General features: G+C 47.0%; 1 protein-coding gene across 1 annotated transcript; it reads left to right on the top strand.

Annotated features, from left to right (window-relative positions):
• The first annotated feature begins 1,411 nt into the window (after positions 1 to 1,411).
• LOC102701693 lies at positions 1,412 to 21,080 on the top strand. The gene is made up of 4 exons (XM_040525894.1): positions 1,412 to 1,520; positions 19,610 to 20,250; positions 20,461 to 20,595; positions 20,718 to 21,080. The coding sequence occupies exons 1-4, from the start codon at positions 1,412 to 1,414 to the stop codon at positions 21,078 to 21,080; spliced, it is 1,248 nt and encodes a 415-aa protein (XP_040381828.1).
• Positions 21,081 to 21,549: the final 469 nt, after the last annotated feature.

The raw sequence follows: 21,549 nt of genomic DNA, 5'->3' as shown, positions 1-21,549 counted from the left end.
AAGATTTTAAAAAATTATTTATTGTTGGAAAGTACCATTAGTCTCATGTGATCGATGATACAGTTAGCTCCACCACAAGAAAATAAAGGTGCTGCAAAGTGTGAAGTGGTCATAATAAATCAGTACATAATTAATTAGTATACCTTTATACCTATTAGATATTTTCTAGGAAACAAAAAAAAAATACAAATTGCACATTATATAACATCCTGGCAATAGATTACCGTGGTTTCTACAGATCGAAACACCCTAGCTAGAGATGACCCTTGAAGCATTTCACACAAGCAAATCCTGGCAATAAATGGATATTAGCTGTAGTGGAGATACATACATGTCATAAACGCGATTAGCACCCAATCCATTGTTGCAAAGCTTGAGAGAGAACTCCCCTCACAACGCCAACTCGTCGTCTCCAGCCCAGGTTCAGGTTCGTTCACGCTGTTCGATCATTCATACCGCACGCTTGTTCAGCGCGAGTCCAAGAGACGGCGCACCTACAGCTACAGGTGCAGCCGCTGGCCGGGGGTTCCCCAAGAAGGGCCATGTCTGCGCTGCCGCCGACGCTACTGCTGGTGGCCGGCGCGGATAAGAAGACGAAGGTCGACGGAGCCGGAGCGGCCGCAAACGGACAAGATCGGCGCACTCCCCGATGACATCCTCTGCAGCATCATCTCCTTCCTCGCGACCGTAGATGCCGCCCAGACGCAGGGGCTCTCCACCAGATGACGCGCCCCTAAACCGTGCTGCTTGTAGGAAGCTAGTTGTAATACAAAATTTAGTACAGGAGAAGCTAGCAGCTCTTGTTTTCGTTGAAGATTTGCAACATGTTGTAGAAGAAGCTCAAGTTTTGCTAGTACCATTTGTTTTGGTTCCATCTTGTCATGAACAAGTGATAACATGGAAGGGCAGTATTAGTATATATGGTTGTAAATTTTTATTTGTAAATGAAAAAATTCCGTACGTATCTGTCGAAGTTTCCGTACTGCGAAAAGTTTATTTCGATAATAGAACATTTTACCAAAACATCCTTACAAGTTATTACAACGGTTAACCAATATATATTTCAATTAACTAACAATTACTACAACCCTCTGTGCCTGGCTACTTCATCAAAGGAAGAGACCAAAAATACATAGTATTAGTACAACTTCATTAATTGCCTCTCCAGGTTGAACACATCTCAAAAAAGAAAGCAAGTCGAAATCTTCTCCAGAACTTGAACTTCTCCTGTAAAAGTCTTTTCTCACGACTCTAAGATTTAGGACTAGGACCAGCATGCACTTTCCTGCAACCAAATCAGAGAGAAAAAAAACTGGAGCTTCACGTACACGATCGATGATGGTAAAGACTAATCTTCTCGATCTTGTGCAGTGGACCGGACCAACGGCGGCGGCGAGCTAGAGCAGTGGCGATGTCGAGCTGCTCCGCGTACGTGCTGGCGGTGACATGCGGTGCCAATGGTGGGTACCTGCGCTTCCTGCCTGATGCGGTGGCAGCATGGAGGAGCTCTGCAAAGGAATGTGAGGCCCTGCCACGGTGGTAACTGCCGCTCCTTGATGTTTTTCCTGTGACCATTGCTTTGATCAATCTGTAAAAGGAAACCCAGTGGCAATACTGTCGTCCTGTTGGAGGGAAGGAAAGAAATAGTGATAAAAGTAAAGAATATGTGAAAAAGGAGGAGGTAGTGGCACAAAATACTCCAGTGGAATTTGTAGTTTAATTTGGTGGCCAGACAGAAAATGAAAGGCTTATCGAGTGGGTGCCAATTCTTGGAAAGCTTCAAAATTTTATGGTATTACAAAAAAAACATCAAACCATATGAACATTTAATTAATGCATTTACATTAAATATCAACCCTTAAAGTCATCCACCAATCCATCCCTATCCCCTTAAAATAATAAAAAGGATATATTATGTAAATATGCAGATGCATTAAATATAACTGTAGACAATTTGCAACTAGCACATCCGTCCGGAGCAACTCAATACGTAATAAATGAGAAAACTACATAATCCATCCGTTCTAGCCCCTTTGATAAATGAAAAACTAAGGGACAATCCTTCAAATGTCTAAATGCATTAAATATGAAAGTTTGACAGTCACCTAGTGCATGCATTTTGCAACTTCTCAAGATGGAATGAGAAAATGGGTATCATGCAAATATGCATGTGCATTAATTACAAAAATGGTAGTATTCACCAATTCGATCCATCCCCGAACAATCAAGATGGAACAAGAAAATTCCTTAAATCAATCAGAATTCAACGAAACTAGCTAATCTATATTACCTTAATCTACTGTCTCTATTTTTACGTATACATAGAAAACGAGATGCTCCATCCTAGAAAACCACAGGAAAGATGTGATCCTAGCTACGAACTTGTGGCAAACCATAGATCCAATATTCTTTGTAAGGAAAGAAGTAGAAGATTCAACTAATCCATCCGTCTCTTGCTCTTCAAAATAAAATAAAAAAGAGGCTACTATCGAAATATGTAAATAAAATAATTGTGATACAGCGAGAATCATCATCTAGTCCCTAGCAGCCCCGTGCTCTATCCATCCTAGTCGACAATCTTACCATAGTCCCCTATCATCATTAAAATGGGAAATAAATGGGCTTGTTGACAATTTGGATGTCGGCAATATATATGGGGTGGCTAGCGAGGCGTAAAGATCGATGGTTAGGATGAAGGCACAGGGTTACCAAGGTTTCAGGCTCTTGACTAGCGAGATAATACCCTATTCCTGCTTGGTGATTGTATTGGATTGTGGGCAGATCAACTAGAAGATAGCCAATCTGAATATGCCGTCTGTCTGGCCCTCCCCATGAGGGGTGCCCCCGTCCACCTTATATAGTGGGGGATAGGGTTTATAGATAGAGTCCTAATCTGATGAGACTAAGATCTATCATAATTTGGTTAGAACTCGGATCCGGTGTAGGCGACGTGCAATCCAACCATAACCAAACTCCGGTTGATACCATACAGATATAATCTCCTTCCTATTCGGTACCCCTACGACTGTATGTACACATGTAGCCTACGGAGCAGCCCCCAGAGTCATACATAGCCGCGCAAATCGTCCGTGTATATTATTGATCATCAGGCGTATCTTCACACAGTATGCTTGACGTCATCCGAGTGCTTCCCGAGTGCTCCCCGAGTGATTCCGAGTACTCTGTGATGATTGTAGAGGCTATGGATGGCTCCGAATGGAAGTAAGGAATAGGTCCTATCAGGTGTAGCCCCCAACTCTATGCTTAAATGCATAACAATTAAACATAGAGTCTTTTGGAGACTGTATTTAAAAAAAAGCATAGGTGCACCGGAGATGCACCTAATAGGTGTAGCCCCCCGACTCTATGCTTAAATGCGTAACAATTAAACATAGAGTCTTTTATGGATTGTTACCCAAGAAATATTTCTCGAAGTTTCAAGTTTTTTGACTCGAGCAACATTGTTCTGAGTGCTTCCGTTCCCGAGTAGTACCCAACTCTGGTTGCTCTCTTCGAGCGATTTGAACTCGAGTGGTTTTGAGGTGATTTTTGTTCTGTGTCTCCTCAGACATACAGCCTTTGGCTATGTTCTGACTATGAGGTAGGTTACGTTTGTTGGCTTAACCGTTACAGCAGAGTAGTTAGTACCGAGTATATTCGGGTTTACTCAAAGTTTAGGCACATGCTAAAAAGCACAATTAAGTGCCATGGGCGATATCAGCTGACGCCTATACGAGTGCGGCCATGGGCCCATAACATAGGCGTACCGTTGATTCCCTAAATGTGAGAAATCACGAATTTTATGTCACCATTTGGGCGAACCATAAACTCGCAACGTCCTCGTCGACATGGTATCAACTATGCCAGCACCGAGTTTTACGCATCGGTCTGCTAGGCCCACGAAGGGACGTAGTAACACTTAGTCGGTTCGGAGATTTGGAGCCGTTGAACTGTCTTAGTTCAGCAATTTTGGAGATTTGGTGTGATAGAGCACGCGTGCCGCAGTAGCCGATCTCGAGACCTGACTTAATGTAGTCAAAGCTACTCGGGACCGGTTTGCTGTTGCGGTTTTTTGTGATCTTTGGGTCGTTCAAGACTATGGCGACCAGCTTCAGCTCCATGCCCCCCAATAAAATCCTTGAGAGGAAAGAGGTACTCGGGTGTGTGGCCGAGGAGGTGAAGGACATGGCGATGATTGCAACTCGTCAAGCCTTCGCCATAATGACGTCCCTTTGCCCTTGGGTAGTCTTTTTAGCCACCGTCGAAGATTTTATAGCTGATTGCGACTCGGAGGAGATGTTGACGCTAGTGGAGGAGGTTGAAGCCGGTGCCGACTCCATAGTTCGGACCTTTGACCTACAAATAGGAGATATAGCCATTAGCAGTAACCTGTCTTTTGCAAGACATTTGTTTGTCTGTAATGTAAATTGTTTTGCTATTGTTTTAAGTCTTTATTCTGATTTAGATCTCACAATCTGAAATGAGCTGTGTAAACTTGTGCTGTGTACCCATCCCGACAACCCCATATAACATGATATAGTGTAGCCCCCCAACTGGCTTGCTGAGGGTGAAAACCATTCGGCGTGGGCAGTCAAAGGATGGAGAAAGAGGAAATTTTTCGAAAAAAGTACTAAGTATGAACGGGACTTAGCTGTTCGATATTCCACAAGTTCTCTCATTGATGGCGATGATGACAGTCGACATACGGATGCGATCATAATTTGGTGGTGATGATTCTGTTGTCGAAAGGAGACATGGCCGACATGGTAAATAGATTACCACTCAGCGGCGACGAAGTTGATACGTCCAACATGGTGGAGGTGCATGCATTCGGTGTGGTGATGGGATCACTACTTGGCGAGGATGAAGTCGGGTGTGGCCAACTCGGCGAAGAGATCTCCATTCAGCGGCGATGATCTTTGGCGGTGACGAAGTTGATGAAGAACCTACGACTTCTGTTAAAAACTAGGGCCATTGGTGACCACTCGTTTCATCTTGACCACTCGGCGGACTTCAATCATGCTTGGTGTTAATCTGTTTGCTAGTAGTCTTTTACTATTGTATGTGTCTTAGTTGTGAGATGAGTTGGCTTCGCAGCGTGTGCCCATCCCAACAGCCCCCGGGCGGACTTAGCCAGCGCGGAGCGTAGCGTCATTTACCCGGTTCGGCACAGTAAGTAGGGTGTAGCCACGAGGTCGTATAACCGCATCCAGACGCCGATTCAATAAACAGATGAAGAACTAATGAGCAGTAGATTTAATTAACCCAGTTCATGTCGTCCGAGTCGTCGTGCCGGTCGGAACGAGATGCAGAGATTGCATCTACCGATGCGGCATAGAAGTTAGCCATGTCAAAGAGATCCTTGACTGTAGTTAAGGCTGGATAACGAGCCAGCTCGGCTCGGTCTAGCTCGTTAAGATAACGAGCTGGCTTGGCTCGTTATCGTAACGAGCTAAAAACCCAGCTCGGCTCGGCCCGTTATAAAGCTCGAGCTGACTCGTTAGGCTCGTGAGCCATACATAAAAAGTTAACCTACACAATTTTTCAATAGGTTATACAAGAAATTTTCATTTCAAACATGCAAATCATATGAAATTGTATTTAAATATTAAAGTTTGAACCAACAAATCACATGGTGAACCTATGAAGTACTGAACACATGCATTCCAGGGTGAAATCAATGAACACCGGTGAATCTTGTGTCTTTGGTCTAGCTCATTAGGCTCGCGAGCAGCTCATGAGCCAGCTCGAGCTAGCTCGTTATCTCTAACGAGCTAAATACTAGCTTGGCTCGTTAAAAAAATGAAATGAGCCGAGTTGAGCTGAGCCGAGTTTGTTACGAGTCGAGCGAGCTAATGAGCCACGAGCTTTCTTTCCACCCCTAACTATAGTTGGCTCTTTGCGAGTGAATTTCGCGATAAATGGCTCATCTTTTGTCACACCCGGAGTTTCGTCCTAAGCCTAAATCGTAAAAAGAAATCCGTAAATAACAATTGGCTTAATTAACTCAGGAAAAATCCCTCTAAAAGGAATTAATTCAATTAAATCGAGGCTCGCAAATGGACTAACCGGATTTAAATTTAAATTGCAGAAGTATAAAATTTGGCCAAACAAATTAATTTAAAACACGGCAAAAGTGGGGTTTTCCTTTTTCCCTCCTTTTTCCTTTCTTTTTCCCTTCCTTCTCAAATTGGGCCGAAGTCCAATTTTCCTCCCTCTCTCTTTTTCCTTTTCTTTTTCTTTTTCTTTTTCTTCCCGGGCCAGCCCAGCCGAGCCGGCCCACTCCCCGCTCGGCCGGGAGTGGTGTAACGAAAGCTTCTCCTGCTTCCGGATCTACCAAGGCACAAGAGGGGACTGCCCGACTTGGTGTAAAGGAGGGGGTGAAACCTGAAGTGTGGTGCGATTAAATAGGGAGGGTTGTGTAACGGGTCCTATCACGGTCTCCTTTCCGGTATGCCGTGGTGGTATGTCGGCGCACGTTCAAGTGTAGTGGAGTCGTGTCTTGTGGGTACAGTAGTACACCTCTGATCAGAGTATAAACTATTCGAATAGTCGTGCCCACGGTTACGGGCGAACTCCCAGCTTCACTGTGATTAGTGAACCTTTAATAACTTGAGTAATTGGTTTTCACTCGGGACTACTGCAACGTGGTGTAACGTTGAGTAGTGGTTGGGCCTGTTGTAACGTGGTGTAACGTTGAACAGTGTTGTGGTACTTTACAACTGCTTATTTTATTTATGCTTTACTGTTTTAAATTACCTTTATTCTTTAAGCTCTGTTATTTATTTAAACTGCTGCTTTATCGCAACTATCCCTAGCCTGTCCTTGTAAATCCCGTTGCATCATTTGTTCTCCCCTTTTCTGTGTTACTTGTTGAGTACGGTAGTTTGTACTCAGCCTTGCTTAACTTTCCCAACCCAGAGCTAGAAGCAGAGTCCGATGGAGGTGCCTCTCAGGAGTGAGCTGTTCCGCCGTCGAAGTGTTGCCTGTGGACTGGAGCCGTACCCGCTGGAGCTAGTCTACCCTTTGTTTTTCTTTCCGCTGCATTTCCGCTAGAATAAGTGTAATTTTCAGTTGTTTCTAAGAACGATGGTTATGTAATCAACATTGTCTTTTTGTGTACCCTGGCTGGTCCTGGACAGGGATTTAATACACAATTAAGTTTAGAAATTCGTGTGAGGAATTTCTGGGCGTGACAAGTTGGTATCAGAGCCTCCTTTGACCGTAGGATCAGCCCAATGGAAACCCTAAGAGCCCTCTGCTTTTCATGTTTGTGCATAGTTTGCGAAAGTTAGAGTGTTTTGAAAATGGGTTGGTGTTTTTCAAAAGCGTGAGTGTTTTAAAAAGATAAAACCCCTTTGATTGAAAAGTGTGAGTAAATCGATTTACGGGTAAAATTTTATTTACTTTCTTTCTTTTATGGTTTATTTATCTTGAAATAAAATTTTGCATCTATTGATTCCAAATCCTTGTGCTCTTTAGATGGCTGACCACCCTTTGTACCATCGTGGAAACGGGATGGCTGGATTCGTGGCAGAGTTGGCAAGAGTCTCGTTCACCGCAGGATACCCCTATGAGCCGGAGTACACCACGATTCATCCTCTGGAAGGCGAGTTTCCCCACCGAGTAAGATTGGAGTTGCATGGAATCCCCGGTTTCCTCCCTAACTTGGAAGCAGAAGGAGCTGGAGGTTCGCATGAGCATGCCTGCCAGGAAGCTGCCTACAGTCTGATGACAACGCTCAGGGCCAGGCATGATCTGACGTTTCGACATTCGGCTTACCGGTATCACCCTGGTCGTGGACCCAACTCCATGGTCAGGAGGTTTCGGTCTGCCCGAAGTGAGCAAGACCCTACCTTCGGTAGGATGTGCACGGTGCTGCAGGGCCTCGACCAGATGCATCACGACCTCCACAAAGCGTCCAAGGCTCTGAACGACGCCAAGCTCACCCAGATCGTTCGTCTGCAAGATGAGGTCGACCGCTTGAAGAAGGAGAATGCCAGGCTTAAAGGACTCCTAGAGCCCGGAGGTGCAAGGTGTCGCACTACGGCAAGGAAGCGAACCCGTGGGCCGCCAAGAGTTCAGTCTTACCCTGGTGCCCCGGATGAACCAAGACCCCTGATGCAGATGGTGCCAACCTCTCCGACCCCAGTGCCCGAGGAAGGTGTCTCCCCGTTCAACGCAGCAAGGAACCGCAACAGGGTCGTCACGGTCTCTAGCAGCAGTGAGTCCGCTTCTGGTGAAGATGAAGATGGTCTCCCTAGCAACTCAAGAAGCCGCTCTGAAGACGAGGAAGAAGATCCGTCCCCTGTCGTCGCTCGTCGCTCTCCTTGTGTGCCCTAGACGCCGCCCTTAGCTTCGTTTTAGTCGTTGTGTGCTAGTTTTGGTGTGTTAGGTTTGCTTCGCTTGGGGCTAGTGGTGAACCATAGCAGTAGTGGGGTTATGGTTGTACCGCCAGGAGTTGTGTGGTTTTAAGTGTGTTTCTTAAGCAAGACAATTACAGTTCACTAATTAAATAAAGCCCCTGTTTGCTTAGCCGTTTCTTTTTCTTCTTTCTCTTGCTGTCCTCCCGCCCCTGCAGATGGTGAACACCCGCCACGGCAACCGCGACACCGACCAGTCCAGCACCAGAGGACCGCCCCCGCCGCCTCCACCAGAGAACCCGTCGCTCGCCCAGGTTCTTGCTAACCAGACGCAGATGCTCTCTTGGATGATGCAGCAGATGCAACAGCAACAGCAGCAGCACCAACAAATGCTACAGCAGCTTCTAAATCAAAGTTAGAATAACCAGCAACAGCATGGACCACCCCCAGTGCAGTCCAAGTTGCCGGAGTTTCTCCGTATTCGTCCCCCAACTTTTTCAAGCACCACCAACCCCATGGAGGCAAGTGATTGGCTCCATGCCATTGAGAAGAAGCTCAATCTACTGCAGTGCACTGACCAAGAAAAGGTTTCCTTCGCCGCACATCAACTGATGGGTCCCGCCTCTGCTTGGTGGGATAATTTCCTGGCTACCCGCACCGCTACCACGGAAGTGACTTGGGCGGAATTCTGTCTTAATTTCTGCAAGGCCCATATCCCCGACGGGATAGTCACACAGAAGAAGCGTAAGTTCCGCGCTTTGCAGCAAGGTACCAAGACGGTGACTGAGTACCTTCATGAGTTCAATCGCCTAGCGCGATACACTCCCGAGGACGTCTGCACCGACGCCGAAAGACAAGAAAAGTTCCTTGGAGGTTTGGATGATGAACTGAAGAAGCAGTTGCTCCCGGGCGACTATGCTGATTTTGAGAGACTAGTAGACAAGGCCATCCGCCAAGAGGACCAGCACCTCCAGATGGACAAGAAGAGGAAGGCTTCGCAGTTCAGGTCTAACCAGCCGCCTCCTCAGAAGCCCCGATTCCACACCGGCCCCTATCCTTCGAATCAGCAGCACGGGCAATCAACCTTCATTGTCCGCCAACATCGTCCTTACAATCCCAGCAACTTCTCCAGTGGTTCATCCCAGCACGCTCCTACTCAGCGTGCTCTTCCTGCACCAGCTCCCCGGCAACAGAATGCTCCTCCACCGACAGCTCAACCTCCTCCAGCCAGGAAGGATGCAGGTGCAAAGCCCGGGGTGTGCTACAACTGTGGCGACCCAGGTCACTTTGCTGACAAGTGCCCGAAGCCGAAGCGCAGTGGGCAAAGGTTCGTGCAAGCTCGCGTGAATCACGTCACCGCCGAAGAAGCACAGGCCGCGCCAGAAGTAATACTGGGTACGTTTCCTGTCAACTCCGTACCTGCTACAGTACTTTTTGATTCTGGTGCTACACAATCGTTTATTTCAAGGAAGTTTGTGGGAATGCTTGGGTTAAAAAGGGAAAAGTTAAGAGACCCGATGCGGGTTAATACTCCAGGGCATAGTATGTTTTCGGACCTTTATAGCCCTGATGTGCCTATAGAAATCCAAGGGATACCCTTTCTAGCCAATCTCATCCTTCTCGAATCTAAAGACCTAGATGTCATTTTGGGAATGGACTGGCTTACCAAGCATCAAGGAGTGATTGATTGTGCCAAGCGTACAATCACCTTGACCAGTGAAGAAGGTAAAGTGGTGACTTATCAGTCGCCGGAGTCAGTGGCAACCAGGACTTGTTTGAATCAGATGGAAGCCGAAGAGCAGCCCTCGGAAAAAGCTAAAGACCCAAAGAAGTTGGAAGACATACCAGTGGTTTGTGAGTATCCGGAGGTGTTTCCAGATGATCTCACAACGATGCCGCCAGAAAGAGAGATCGAGTTCCGTATCGACTTGGTACCCGGAACCGCACCGATCTATAAGAGACCCTACAGGATGGCCGCCAATGAGATGGCAGAAGTGAAGAAGCAAGTGGACGAACAGCTTCAGAAAGGTTATATCCGACCGAGTACCTCGCCTTGGGGTGCCCCGGTTATTTTTGTTGAGAAGAAGGACAAAACTAAGAGAATGTGTGTGGACTACCGTGCTTTGAACGATGTCACCATCAAGAATAAGTATCCTCTGCCAAGGATTGATGACCTATTTGATCAGTTGAAAGGAGCCAGAGTTTTCTCCAAGATCGATTTGAGATCAAGGTATCACCAGTTGAGAATTCGGGAAGAAGATATCCCTAAGACGGCATTCACTACTCGCTATGGCTTGTATGAGTGTACGGTAATGTCGTTTGGACTTACTAATGCCCCGGCATTCTTCATGAATCTCATGAATAAGGTGTTCATGGAATACCTGGATAAGTTTGTGGTTGTCTTCATCGATGACATTCTTATCTACTCCAAGTCAGAAGAAGAGCACGAGCAACATTTGCCGATTGTGCTAGAGAAGCTAAGGGAACACCAGTTGTATGCCAAGTTCAGCAAGTGTGATTTTTGGCTGCATGAAGTGAAGTTCCTTGGCCATGTGATCAATGCCCAAGGTGTAGCAGTAGACCCCAGTAATGTGGAGTCAGTGATCAAGTGGACCCCGCCTAAGACGGTTTCCCAAATCAGGAGTTTCTTAGGACTTGCGGGCTATTACCGCCGGTTCATTGAGAATTTCTCAAAGAAAGCCAAGCCAATGACACAGTTGTTGAAAAAGGAAGAGAAGTTCAAGTGGTCAAGTGAGTGCGATAGGAGTTTTGAAGAGCTCAAGCAAAGGTTGGTTTCGGCACCCGTGTTGGTTTTGCCGGATCAAATGAAGGACTTCCAGGTTTACTGTGACGCATCCAGATCAGGACTGGGATGTGTGCTAATGCAAGAAGGAAAGGTGGTTGCTTACGCCTCTCGCCAGCTAAGACCACATGAGGGTAACTATCCGACTCATGATTTGGAACTAGCAGCTGTCGTGCATGCCCTAAAGATTTGGCGATACTACTTGATCGGTAACAAGTGTGAAGTATATACGGATCATAAGAGTTTAAAGTATATCTTTACACAACCGGATCTGAATCTCCGCCAGTGAAGATGGTTGGAATTGATCGAGGATTATGATTTAAGTATCCATTACCATCCAGGCAAAGCAAATGTAGTTGCAGATGCTTTGAGCCGGAAGAATTACTGCAATGCTGCGGTAATAACAGAAGTTTGTGAGCAGTTGCAACAGGAGTTTGAACGACTAAATTTGGGTTTAGTTGAAGAAGGCTTTGTGGCAGCTCTAGAAGCACAGCCTACTTTGGTGGATCAAGTTCGCCAATCCCAAGCAAATGATCCGGAGATAGCCGAACTAAAGAAAAATATGCGAGTTGGTAAAGCTCGAGATTTTTCAGAAGATGAACATGGGATAATCTGGATGGGAAACAGGTTGTGCGTACCAGATGACAAGGAGTTAAAGGAGTTGATACTCCAAGAAGCTCATCAAACCCAGTACTCTATTCACCCTGGGAGTACTAAGATGTATCAGGACCTCAAGGAAAAGTTTTGGTGGGTTAGTATGAAGAGAGAAATTGCAGAATACGTCGCCTTGTGCGATGTTTGTCAAAGCAGAACACCAAAGGCCAGCAGGACTATTGCAACCTCTCCAGATTCCAGAATGGAAGTGGGAAGAAATCGGGATGGATTTCATCACTGGTTTTACCAAGGACCGCTGCCGGTCATGACTCGATTTGGGTAATTGTCGATCGATTGACAAAGGTCGCTCATTTCATACCAGTTCACACTACCTACTCGGGGAAAAGATTAGCCGAGATTTACTTGGCTAGGATCATGTGTCTACATGGAGTACCGAATAAGATCGTTTCTGACCGAGGGAGTCAGTTTACTTCAAAGTTTTGGCAGAAGCTACAGGAAGAATTGGGAACCCGACTGAACTTCAGTACAGCCTATCATCCCCAGACAGATGGTCAGACAGAGAGGGTAAATCAGATTCTTGAAGATATGCTCAGAGCTTGCGCTCTCGACTTTGGTGGAACTTGGGATAAGAACCTACCGTACGCAGAGTTCTCATATAACAACAGTTATCAAGCCAGTCTGCAGATGACACCTTTTGAAGCATTGTATGGGCGAAAGTGTCGTACACCCCTCTTCTGGGATCAAACAGGAGAACGTCAAGTTTTTGGGACTGAAGTTCTAAGCCAGGCCGAAGAGAAGGTCAGAATAATCCGTGAAAGGTTGAAAACAGCTCAAACCCGACAGAAGAATTATGCAGATAATCGTCGAAGGGATTTAGCCTTCGAAGCAGGAGACTATGTGTACCTCCGCGTCACACCTTTGCGAGGACTACACCGGTTTCAGACCAAAGGAAAATTGGCACCACGTTTCGTGGGACCATACCGGATAGTGGAACGCAGGGGAGAAGTTGCGTATCAGTTGGAACTCCCCGCTAACATGGCCGGAATCCATGACGTGTTCCATGTGTCGCAGCTCAAGAAGTGTCTCCGTGTGCCTGAGGAACAGACCAACTCCGAGCACATCGATCTGCAGGAAGATCTAACTTATGTGGAGAAGCCAGCACGGATTCTAGAAACCAGTGAAAGGAAGACTCGGAACCGTGTGATCAGATTCTGCAGAGTTCAGTGGAGTCACCACTCAGAAGAAGAAGCAACGTGGGAAAGAGAAGATGAGCTCAAGGCCGCCCATCCGCACCTCTTCGCCAGTGCCTCCGAATCTCGGGGTCGAGATTCCGTTTAAGGGGGGTAGGTTTGTCACACCCGGAGTTTCGTCCTAAGCCTAAATCGTAAAAAGAAATCCGTAAATAACAATTGGCTTAATTAACTCAGGAAAAATCCCTCTAAAAGGAATTAATTCAATTAAATCGAGGCTCGCAAATCGACTAACAGGATTTAAATTTAAATTGCAGAAGTATAAAATTTGGCCAAACAAATTAATTTAAAACTCGGCAAAAGTGGGGTTTTCCTTTTTCCCTCCTTTTTCCTTTCTTTTTCCCTTCCTTCTCAAATTGGGCCGAAGTCCAATTTTCCTCCCTCTCTCTTTTTCCTTTTCTTTTTCTTTTTCTTTTTCTTCCCGGGCCGGCCCAGCCGAGCCGGCCCACTCCCCGCTCGGCCGGCCCAGCCGCGCCGGCCGATCCCCTCCGCCCGCGCGCGCTCCCGCCTGGGCCGTCGCTCGGCCCAGCTCGCCACGACGCCCGCGCCGCGAGTCCGCGCCGCCTCCCTCCTCTCTCTCGCGCCACTGACAGGTGGGGCCCACCTGTCAGTGACTGCTTCGCCCGCCGCGCCCGCGCTGCGCCGCGTCTGAGCCGGACTCCGCGCCGTCGCCGCAACCGCCGCCGCCGAGACCGCGCCGTCGCCGACTCGGTCTCCAACCTCCGCCCGCCCTAGCCGGTGCCGCCACCCTATAAATCCCGAGCCGCCGCGCGCCGTCGCTCACTTTCCGCCGTCCGCCCGAGTCGCCGCCCCGCTGCTGCCTCTCGCCGCCGCCGCGCAACTTCGCCGTCGGACGCCTTCGTCGCTGTCCAGCCGCGTCATCACCTCCGCGCCGCTGTCGCCGACCGGTCGCCATCCTCGTCGTCGCCGGTGAGCGTCCCCGCGCCGCGCATTCCTCCGTCGCGTCGTCGCCGTCGCGCCCGGTCGCCTCGCCGCCGCCGATCGATCTCCGCCGCCACCGCCAATCTCCCGCACCCGCCCGCGTCGCCACCTCCGCCTCGGTCTCGCCGACCCGCCCGCGCCCTCGCCGCCGCCGGTGAGCCCCCGCACCCTCCTCCCCTCTTTCTCCCCTTTTCCGGCCGGCCGCCGCCGAGTCGCGCGCCGTCGCCGGACGAGACCGAAGCTCGCCGCTCCCACCGGTCGCTGTGGTCGTCGTCGCCTCCGCGTCGCCGACGTCTGGCCGCCGTTGCTTGCGCCCGCGCGTGCCGCGCTGTCACCGCTCGCCAGTCGCCGTCACCGCTGTCCTTCCACCGCCGCCGTGCGTCGCTGCCTCGGCCGTCGTCGTCGTCGCGCCGTCGCCGCCCGCCGGTCGTCGCCGTCGCGCCGCCGTCGCCGTGCGCCGCCGCCGCCGCATCACCCGCCGCTCCCGCCGGTCGCCGCCGTCCACCCGAGCCACGCTCTGCTCTGTTCCTCTCTCGCTGACGAGTGGGTCCCACCCGTCAGTCGTCCCCGCGCCCGCCTCCTCTCTCTCTCCTCCCCGGGCCCGCGTGTCAGTCTCTCCCTCTCCCTCTCTCTCACCGACAGGTGGTCCCCACCTGTCAGCCGTCAGCTTCCTCTCTCCTCGCTGACGTCAGCAGCCCCATTAATTGCGCAATAATTGATTTAGGACTTTTCTGTTTAGTTAAAAAACTCAGAAAACTTCTAAAATTCATAAGTAAATCATCTAGTCTCCGTTTAGGTCCATTCAAATTTCATTAAATTCATAAAATTATCAAGAATCCATTAAAAATAGTTTCTTTTGCTATTTCAGTAGAGTTTGTGCCTGTTTTATTTATTTTTGTGCTTTGTCGCTTAGATTCGGACCCCGCTGAAGAGCCGGTTTACTTCGAGATCGTCGCCGAAGTTCCCCAAGGGCCAGAGCAAGGCAAGTGACACTCATCCTTGAACATATTGAACCCATTATTGCAAATTCCCTGCTTATTTATTTCAAATATGCATTGTTTTAATTAAAGTACTTACTTTATACTATTTTCGGGTAAACCTTATTATTATGCCGTTGTTTATCCAACTTTATTCATTGCTGGACCAGGGGTAACTTGATTAGAGTCAGGCCTAGGTTAATACTTAGCCATGCTTAGAACAAATAGCTCATGGGATCACATTTAATCATGCTTAGTTCTGTTTAGCTGAGATATTGATTCACTACCCGGTTCGGGTTAATGTCAACTAAAATATTGATAATGGTGGGCTGTGGGTGCATGGTTTTGAGAGTCGCACCCATGGTGATTAAGGACCGGTTCACGGAAAACCCTGGAGGTAATTAAGTGCTAACCACATGCCGAAATGGGTAAGGTGGGATTTGGAGCATGACTTCGAACTATTTGACGTACCCAGGCAAGGGTAGGCGTGATGGAGTAAGGACGGGCAATCGTGGTGTAACGAAAGCTTCTCCTGCTTCCAGATCTACCAAGGCACAAGAGGGGACTGCCCGACTTGGTGTAAAGGAGGGTTGTGTAACGGGTCCTATCACGGTCTCCTTTCCGGTATGCCGTGGTGGTATGTCGGCGCACGTTCAAGTGTAGTGGAGTCGTGTCTTGTGGGTACAGTAGTACACCTCTGATCAGAGTATAAACTATTCGAATAGTCGTGCCCACGGTTACGGGCGAACTCCCAGCTTCACTGTGATTAGTGAACCTTTAATAACTTGAGTAATTGGTTTTCACTCGGGACTACTGCAACGTGGTGTAACGTTGAGTAGTGGTTGGGCCTGTTGTAACGTGGTGTAACGTTGAACAGTGTTGTGGTACTTTACAACTGCTTATTTTATTTATGCTTTACTGTTTTAAATTACCTTTATTCTTTAAGCTCTGTTATTTATTTAAACTGCTGCTTTATCGCAACTATCCCTAGCCTGTCCTTGTAAATCCCGTTGCATCATTTGTTCTCCCCTTTTCTGTGTTACTTGTTGAGTACGGTAGTTTGTACTCAGCCTTGCTTAACTTTCCCAACCCAGAGCTAGAAGCAGAGTCCGATGGAGGTGCCTCTCAGGAGTGAGCTGTTCCGCCGTCGAAGTGTTGCCTGTGGACTGGAGCCGTACCCGCTGGAGCTAGTCTACCCTTTGTTTTTCTTTCCGCTGCATTTCCGCTAGAATAAGTGTAATTTTCAGTTGTTTCTAAGAACGATGGTTATGTAATCAACATTGTCTTTTTGTGTACCCTGGTTGGTCCTGGACAGGGATTTAATACACAATTAAGTTCAGAAATTCGTGTGAGGAATTTCTGGGCGTGACATCTTTCACACCTTTGCAAAATGCAGCGATGACTACGTCATCCTTGACGTCGGGGATGGAATTGCGAACCTCAGAGAACCGTTTGATATAGGCCCGGAGAGATTCGTTCTTCTTCTGTTGGACTTGGTATAGGTCGTATTTGGGCCGTGGCCTATCGTAAGTGCCCTGGAAGTTGGCTATGAACCGATTACGTAGTTCTGCCCAGGAGTCAATAGACTGTTTGGGGAGCCCCAATAACCAATGTCTAACCGAGTCATCCAGAGCGACTGGTAGATAGTTGGCCATTGCTTTAGTGTTGCCGCTGGCTACTCGGATGGCCATGGTGTACACTGTTAGCCAAAGCCTTGGGGTCGGTGGAGCCGTCATACCTCTTGATACCAGTCGGCTTGAAACCAGTCGGCCAAGTAAGCTGGCTCAAGTTTTTAGTGAAGGCCGCTACACCGTCGACCATGTTGGTGTCTGAGCTCTCGGGTGACCAATGCCTAGACCCCCGACTATGGCTCTGACGTTCGCGGTCCCGACGACGACCTTCCTGGCGGGCTTGGCGTTGGCGTTCGATCTTTCGGCGGAGGTTGAAGCTCTCTTCCTGGTAGACACGCTTCTTCTTGGCCTCAAGGTCTTGGCGTTGTTTATCCAGTCGGTGGATTTCGTCCTTGAGGCACGTTGCTTACTGGCTGTGTCTTTCCTCTGCTCTGGGTCGGGAGATGCTCGACGTGATCTGTTATCAGTCGGTGGCCAAGATCCAGATGGTCTTTTGGAAATGTTCGATCTAGATCGGGTTGACCTAGACGACCGAGCTTCCAACCGTACCGGTGGTGTTCCCGAGTTGCGTTGTAACGAGTGTTGGATCGCAACTGTTGTCACCATTGCCTTGATCTTGTTGATGGTTTTAACCACTGGTAGATCTTGCTGAGGTAGCTGCTAAACAACGTCGCCGAGTAGATCCGTCGCCGCTTGGAGGTTTTGTTGAGGGGTCTTAAAAGCTGCATGCCCCTCAACCCGAGTGTGGAGTAGATCGCGCTACACTTTGCACGGGTGGTTCCCTAGATGTTCATGAGGTTGATTCTTATGTTGGCGTCTGGCTTCATCTTCAAGTCGATGGCGTTCGTCTTTCCGCCGCCGTTCTCTAGCTAGCTTGGCTGCTTGCTTCTCTTGGCGCTCCTTCTCAGCCCCGTTCGTTGTTGCCCGAGTGATGGTGAAGACCTCTTTATGGGGAACGAAGCTTCCTGAGCTGCTGTAGGTGTCTGATGCAGTGACTTGAGTAGTCAGCTTTGCATTGACCTTGATCCCAAGCGGCGGAGGTGCTAACTCAGGAGACGACAGCTCGGTGAGGTGAGATCTAGATTGGATCTCATCTTGAAATAGCGCCGAGTTGTTTGGTTCAAAGCGGCACACATCCCCCTCAGGCCTAGATGAATCTGAACACGTGTAGGAGAACGCGCCACCCTGATCGGTGAGGAAGTTGATGCCACCGAACTTGAAGGTTTGCCCCGAGACAACAATGTGTCCTAGCATTGTTAATGTGGAAAAATAGGTTACCTAGTAGTCACGCGGTCATACCAGATAACTAGCAATCTTCACTAGTACCCTTCCATTGTTACAATGAAAAAAAGTGGCGATTATGTAAATACAATAATGCGTTAACTACGACACACTAGCCGTTACCCTCTCTATCCATCCTAGCTAACAATCTTCACCTTGTCCTCTAATATCATTAAAATGCAAAACCAAAGGGGCTATAAGGGAAATATGCTAATGTATTAATTATGACACCCTAGCGGCCACAAAACCATCCAATCTATCTGATAAGTTTCACCTAGCCCCCTATCATCATTAAAATGGAAACAGAAGGCCACTATAGAAATATGGTTGTGCATTAACTATGACACCCTAGCAGCCACCTACCCCATCCTGCCAAGCTAACAATCTTCATCGAGTCCTCTAGCATCATTAAAATGGAAAAAAATGTTTATTTGGGAAATATACTAATGCATTAAATATGACCCCTACCCATCAATCGCACCATACGACCCAGCGCAGAATCTTCACCTAGGCCCTTTGAATTATTAAAAATGAAAGAAAATAAAGTCTATTATGAAAATTTTCTAATGCATTACCTATGACTCCATATCATTCACCTGCTTCATCCATCTTATCAAACATTCTGGACTTAGTCCCCTTGGATGATTAAAATAGAAAAGAAAGGGACTAATATGGAAATACAATAATGCATTAACTATGGCACCCTAGGAGTCACACGCCATCATTCCAAACCGATAATTTTCACTTACTCCCTTTACACTATTAAGATGTAAATAGAAATTGGTTGTTATAGAAATGCATTAATGCTTTAACCATGACACCCTAGCACCACCGAGTCTATCGATCCCAGCCAACAATTTGCACATAGTCCTCTAGCATCATTAAAATGCCAAAAATAAAGTCACTATTATGGAAATGTGCTAATGCATTAACTATGACACCCCAACAATCACCCATTCCATTCATCTTAGGTGACAATCTGCACCTAGTCCCCTAACATCATAAAAATGGAAACATAAAGCGGTTATTTAGGAAATATGCTTATGCATTAACTATGATACCTTAGCTGTCACCCGCTCCAACTACCAACTACCATAGTTGACATTCTCTGTGTAGTCCCTACCCGCATTAAAATGGAAAAAGATTAATGGGCTATAATAAAAGATATATATGCTAATGCATTAAATACGACACCTGCCATAATGGAGTAAGAAAAGGGGCCATATGAAAAAGCTACATATGCATTAAATATCAACATTTATAGTGTTAACCCAGTCTATTCGTCCCCAACCTCCCAAAATAGAACAAGAAGACCCCAAATTTCTAGATGAAATCCTATCAAATAAGGTAATCCATCACCCTAACAAGCGCTGTGTATTTCCAGATCTACAGAGCATGGATGGTTCTTTCTCCTCCAAACCCACAAGGAAGAGGAGAAGCCAAGAGCTAGAGGCTAGCCATGGGATCCATCATACACTGCAATCCAAGAAGAAGAAGACATTGCAAGACGCCCGAAGCTTGGATCTCCTTCCTGTTGGGGAAGCACCCAAGAGAGCTGCTGGTGTTGACAGACTCAGTCGCCTACAAGATGAAATTCTTGGTACCATTGTCTCCCTCCTATCTACTTGAGATGCCACTCGCATGCAGGCCGTTTCCAGCCTATGGTGCCAGATCTGGCACTCTACCTCACTTAGCCTTGACATGAGAGCATTCTCTACAAATGAGAACAACCGAATCATCATTGCAGGCAAGATCCTTGCCGCTCACCGAGGCCCTATTCACTATATAGTTCTTGTCTCTTACTGCCTCGAGCGCTACAACGCCACCTTCGAGGACTGGTTGAAGTTACCAATGCTAAACAACCTCTCTCAGCTTGATTTCCAGTTTGCCACCAAGAATACCACAACAGATCAGGAAGCTGACATGACCTACTCGCTAGTACTCTCATCGCTTTGCTTCTCCCCCACCCTACAGGTGGTCAACTTGTCTAGGTGTTGCATCCCTGATGATCTTATTACTCGGCCACTCCATTTCCCTAAATTAAGAAAGCTCAATCTCCATTCGATCAGGGCATCAGAGGATGCTCTCCATGCTATGATATCTGCCTGCCCGAGTCTAGAGAGCCGGAACATCAACTACACGATTGGGCTGCCTCGCCTTTGCATTAGACCTGCTTCAATAAGGAGCCTATGCATAGGCACCACACATGGTCTGAAACAGGAGGCAATCTTCCAAGAGAGAGTTGTCGAGGATGCACCGCTCCTCGAAAGGTTGATCCCAGCTTTTCTAGACGATGGCCATGCGAGCATCCGGGTAATTAGTGCACCAAGACTAGAGATATTGGGCATCCTGCGCCGCTTCATCTCCAGACTTGAGATTGGGACTGTGGTTATTTAGGTATGACATCCTTAGCCTTAGATGTTAAATTTGTGTTTTATTTTTCATACTAGTCAAATATGCAAGTAGATCAACTGAGACAAGAGTAAACAAATATAGTACTTGATATTTGGTTCACAGTTGGCCAAGTAGCAGTCATTGGTACTCTATTTCCCATTCTATTTCACAGATGCTAATTTTTGTTTTGTTTGTTCTATCCAGGAAATGTCTTCTGTTTGCATGGCAATGTCAGTGCCCACTGTGAAGATTTTGGTCCTTCAGTCAGTTGGCCCTAACCTAGCTGCTGTTGTGGACCTTCTCAAATATTTTCCCTGTCTGGAGAAGATGTACATCAAGGTGAGTCCATAATGTTTATAATCATTGCTAATGTTACCATAGTCAATATACATAGATGTTAAAAAATTCTTTCTGATAGTGTTGTTCCTGTATTATACTGAATTTATATTTAACATTTATAGCTATCACTTCAACCTAATGCGAAAAATGATCTACGCAATTATCATCCAAGACCTTTTCACTGCCTGGAACACCATCTTAAGAGTATTGTGCTTAAAAGATATCAAGAGAAGACACCCGTGATTAACTTTGCAAAGTTCTTCATTTTGAACGCCAAAGTTCTAAAGGTAATGACATTTGGTGTCCGGGATATCATCCACCAGAATGAGAAATGGATGACCAATCAACGCAGGAGGCTACAGCTGCATAAGAAAGTTTCTATGGAAGCTCGATTTGATTTTGATAGCAAATACTGGTGCGATTACCCGGAATCTACCAAGATCGATGACTTCTCTATCTCAGACCCATTTGATTTGTCACTGTAGCAAAGCTGAAGAAGCAGGGCAAATGTTAATTTACAAGAAATGTTATCGCTTATATACGTTGTTCTGAAGAAAATCTGACATGTGATCGGACTGTCTTGATCCATACTGTTTTTATGTAGTTTCTTTGAGACATTTGAAATTTGGAATAATCTATGTTGTCATCAAAACTATAAATCTTCAAGCTAATTACAGATACATGTCTTCTGAGTTATGCATGGGAAAAAAATGATGCCTTTCCTTGGCATAATTTTTCGTGGTATAAGCATATATTCATATCATGTTTATGATCCTTCAAGTTTTGAGTCTCATTTGCCCCTTTCATCTTCATGAATTCATCCTTCCATTATCTTAAACGAGTTATGCCCCTTCTGTTCTCATGTTAAGTCATGCAATAACATTTTGAGTACAATTAGCTTGAAAAGTGATGTGGTTAGAAAGTGAAGAACCACAATAGGCACACCATCTGGAA

Source organism: Oryza brachyantha, chromosome 7 (assembly GCF_000231095.2).
Source record: "Oryza brachyantha chromosome 7, ObraRS2, whole genome shotgun sequence".
Taxonomy (NCBI): domain Eukaryota; kingdom Viridiplantae; phylum Streptophyta; class Magnoliopsida; order Poales; family Poaceae; genus Oryza; species Oryza brachyantha.
The sequence above is the reverse complement of the archived record's forward strand: the minus strand, read 5'-3'. Positions and strand labels throughout refer to the sequence as shown.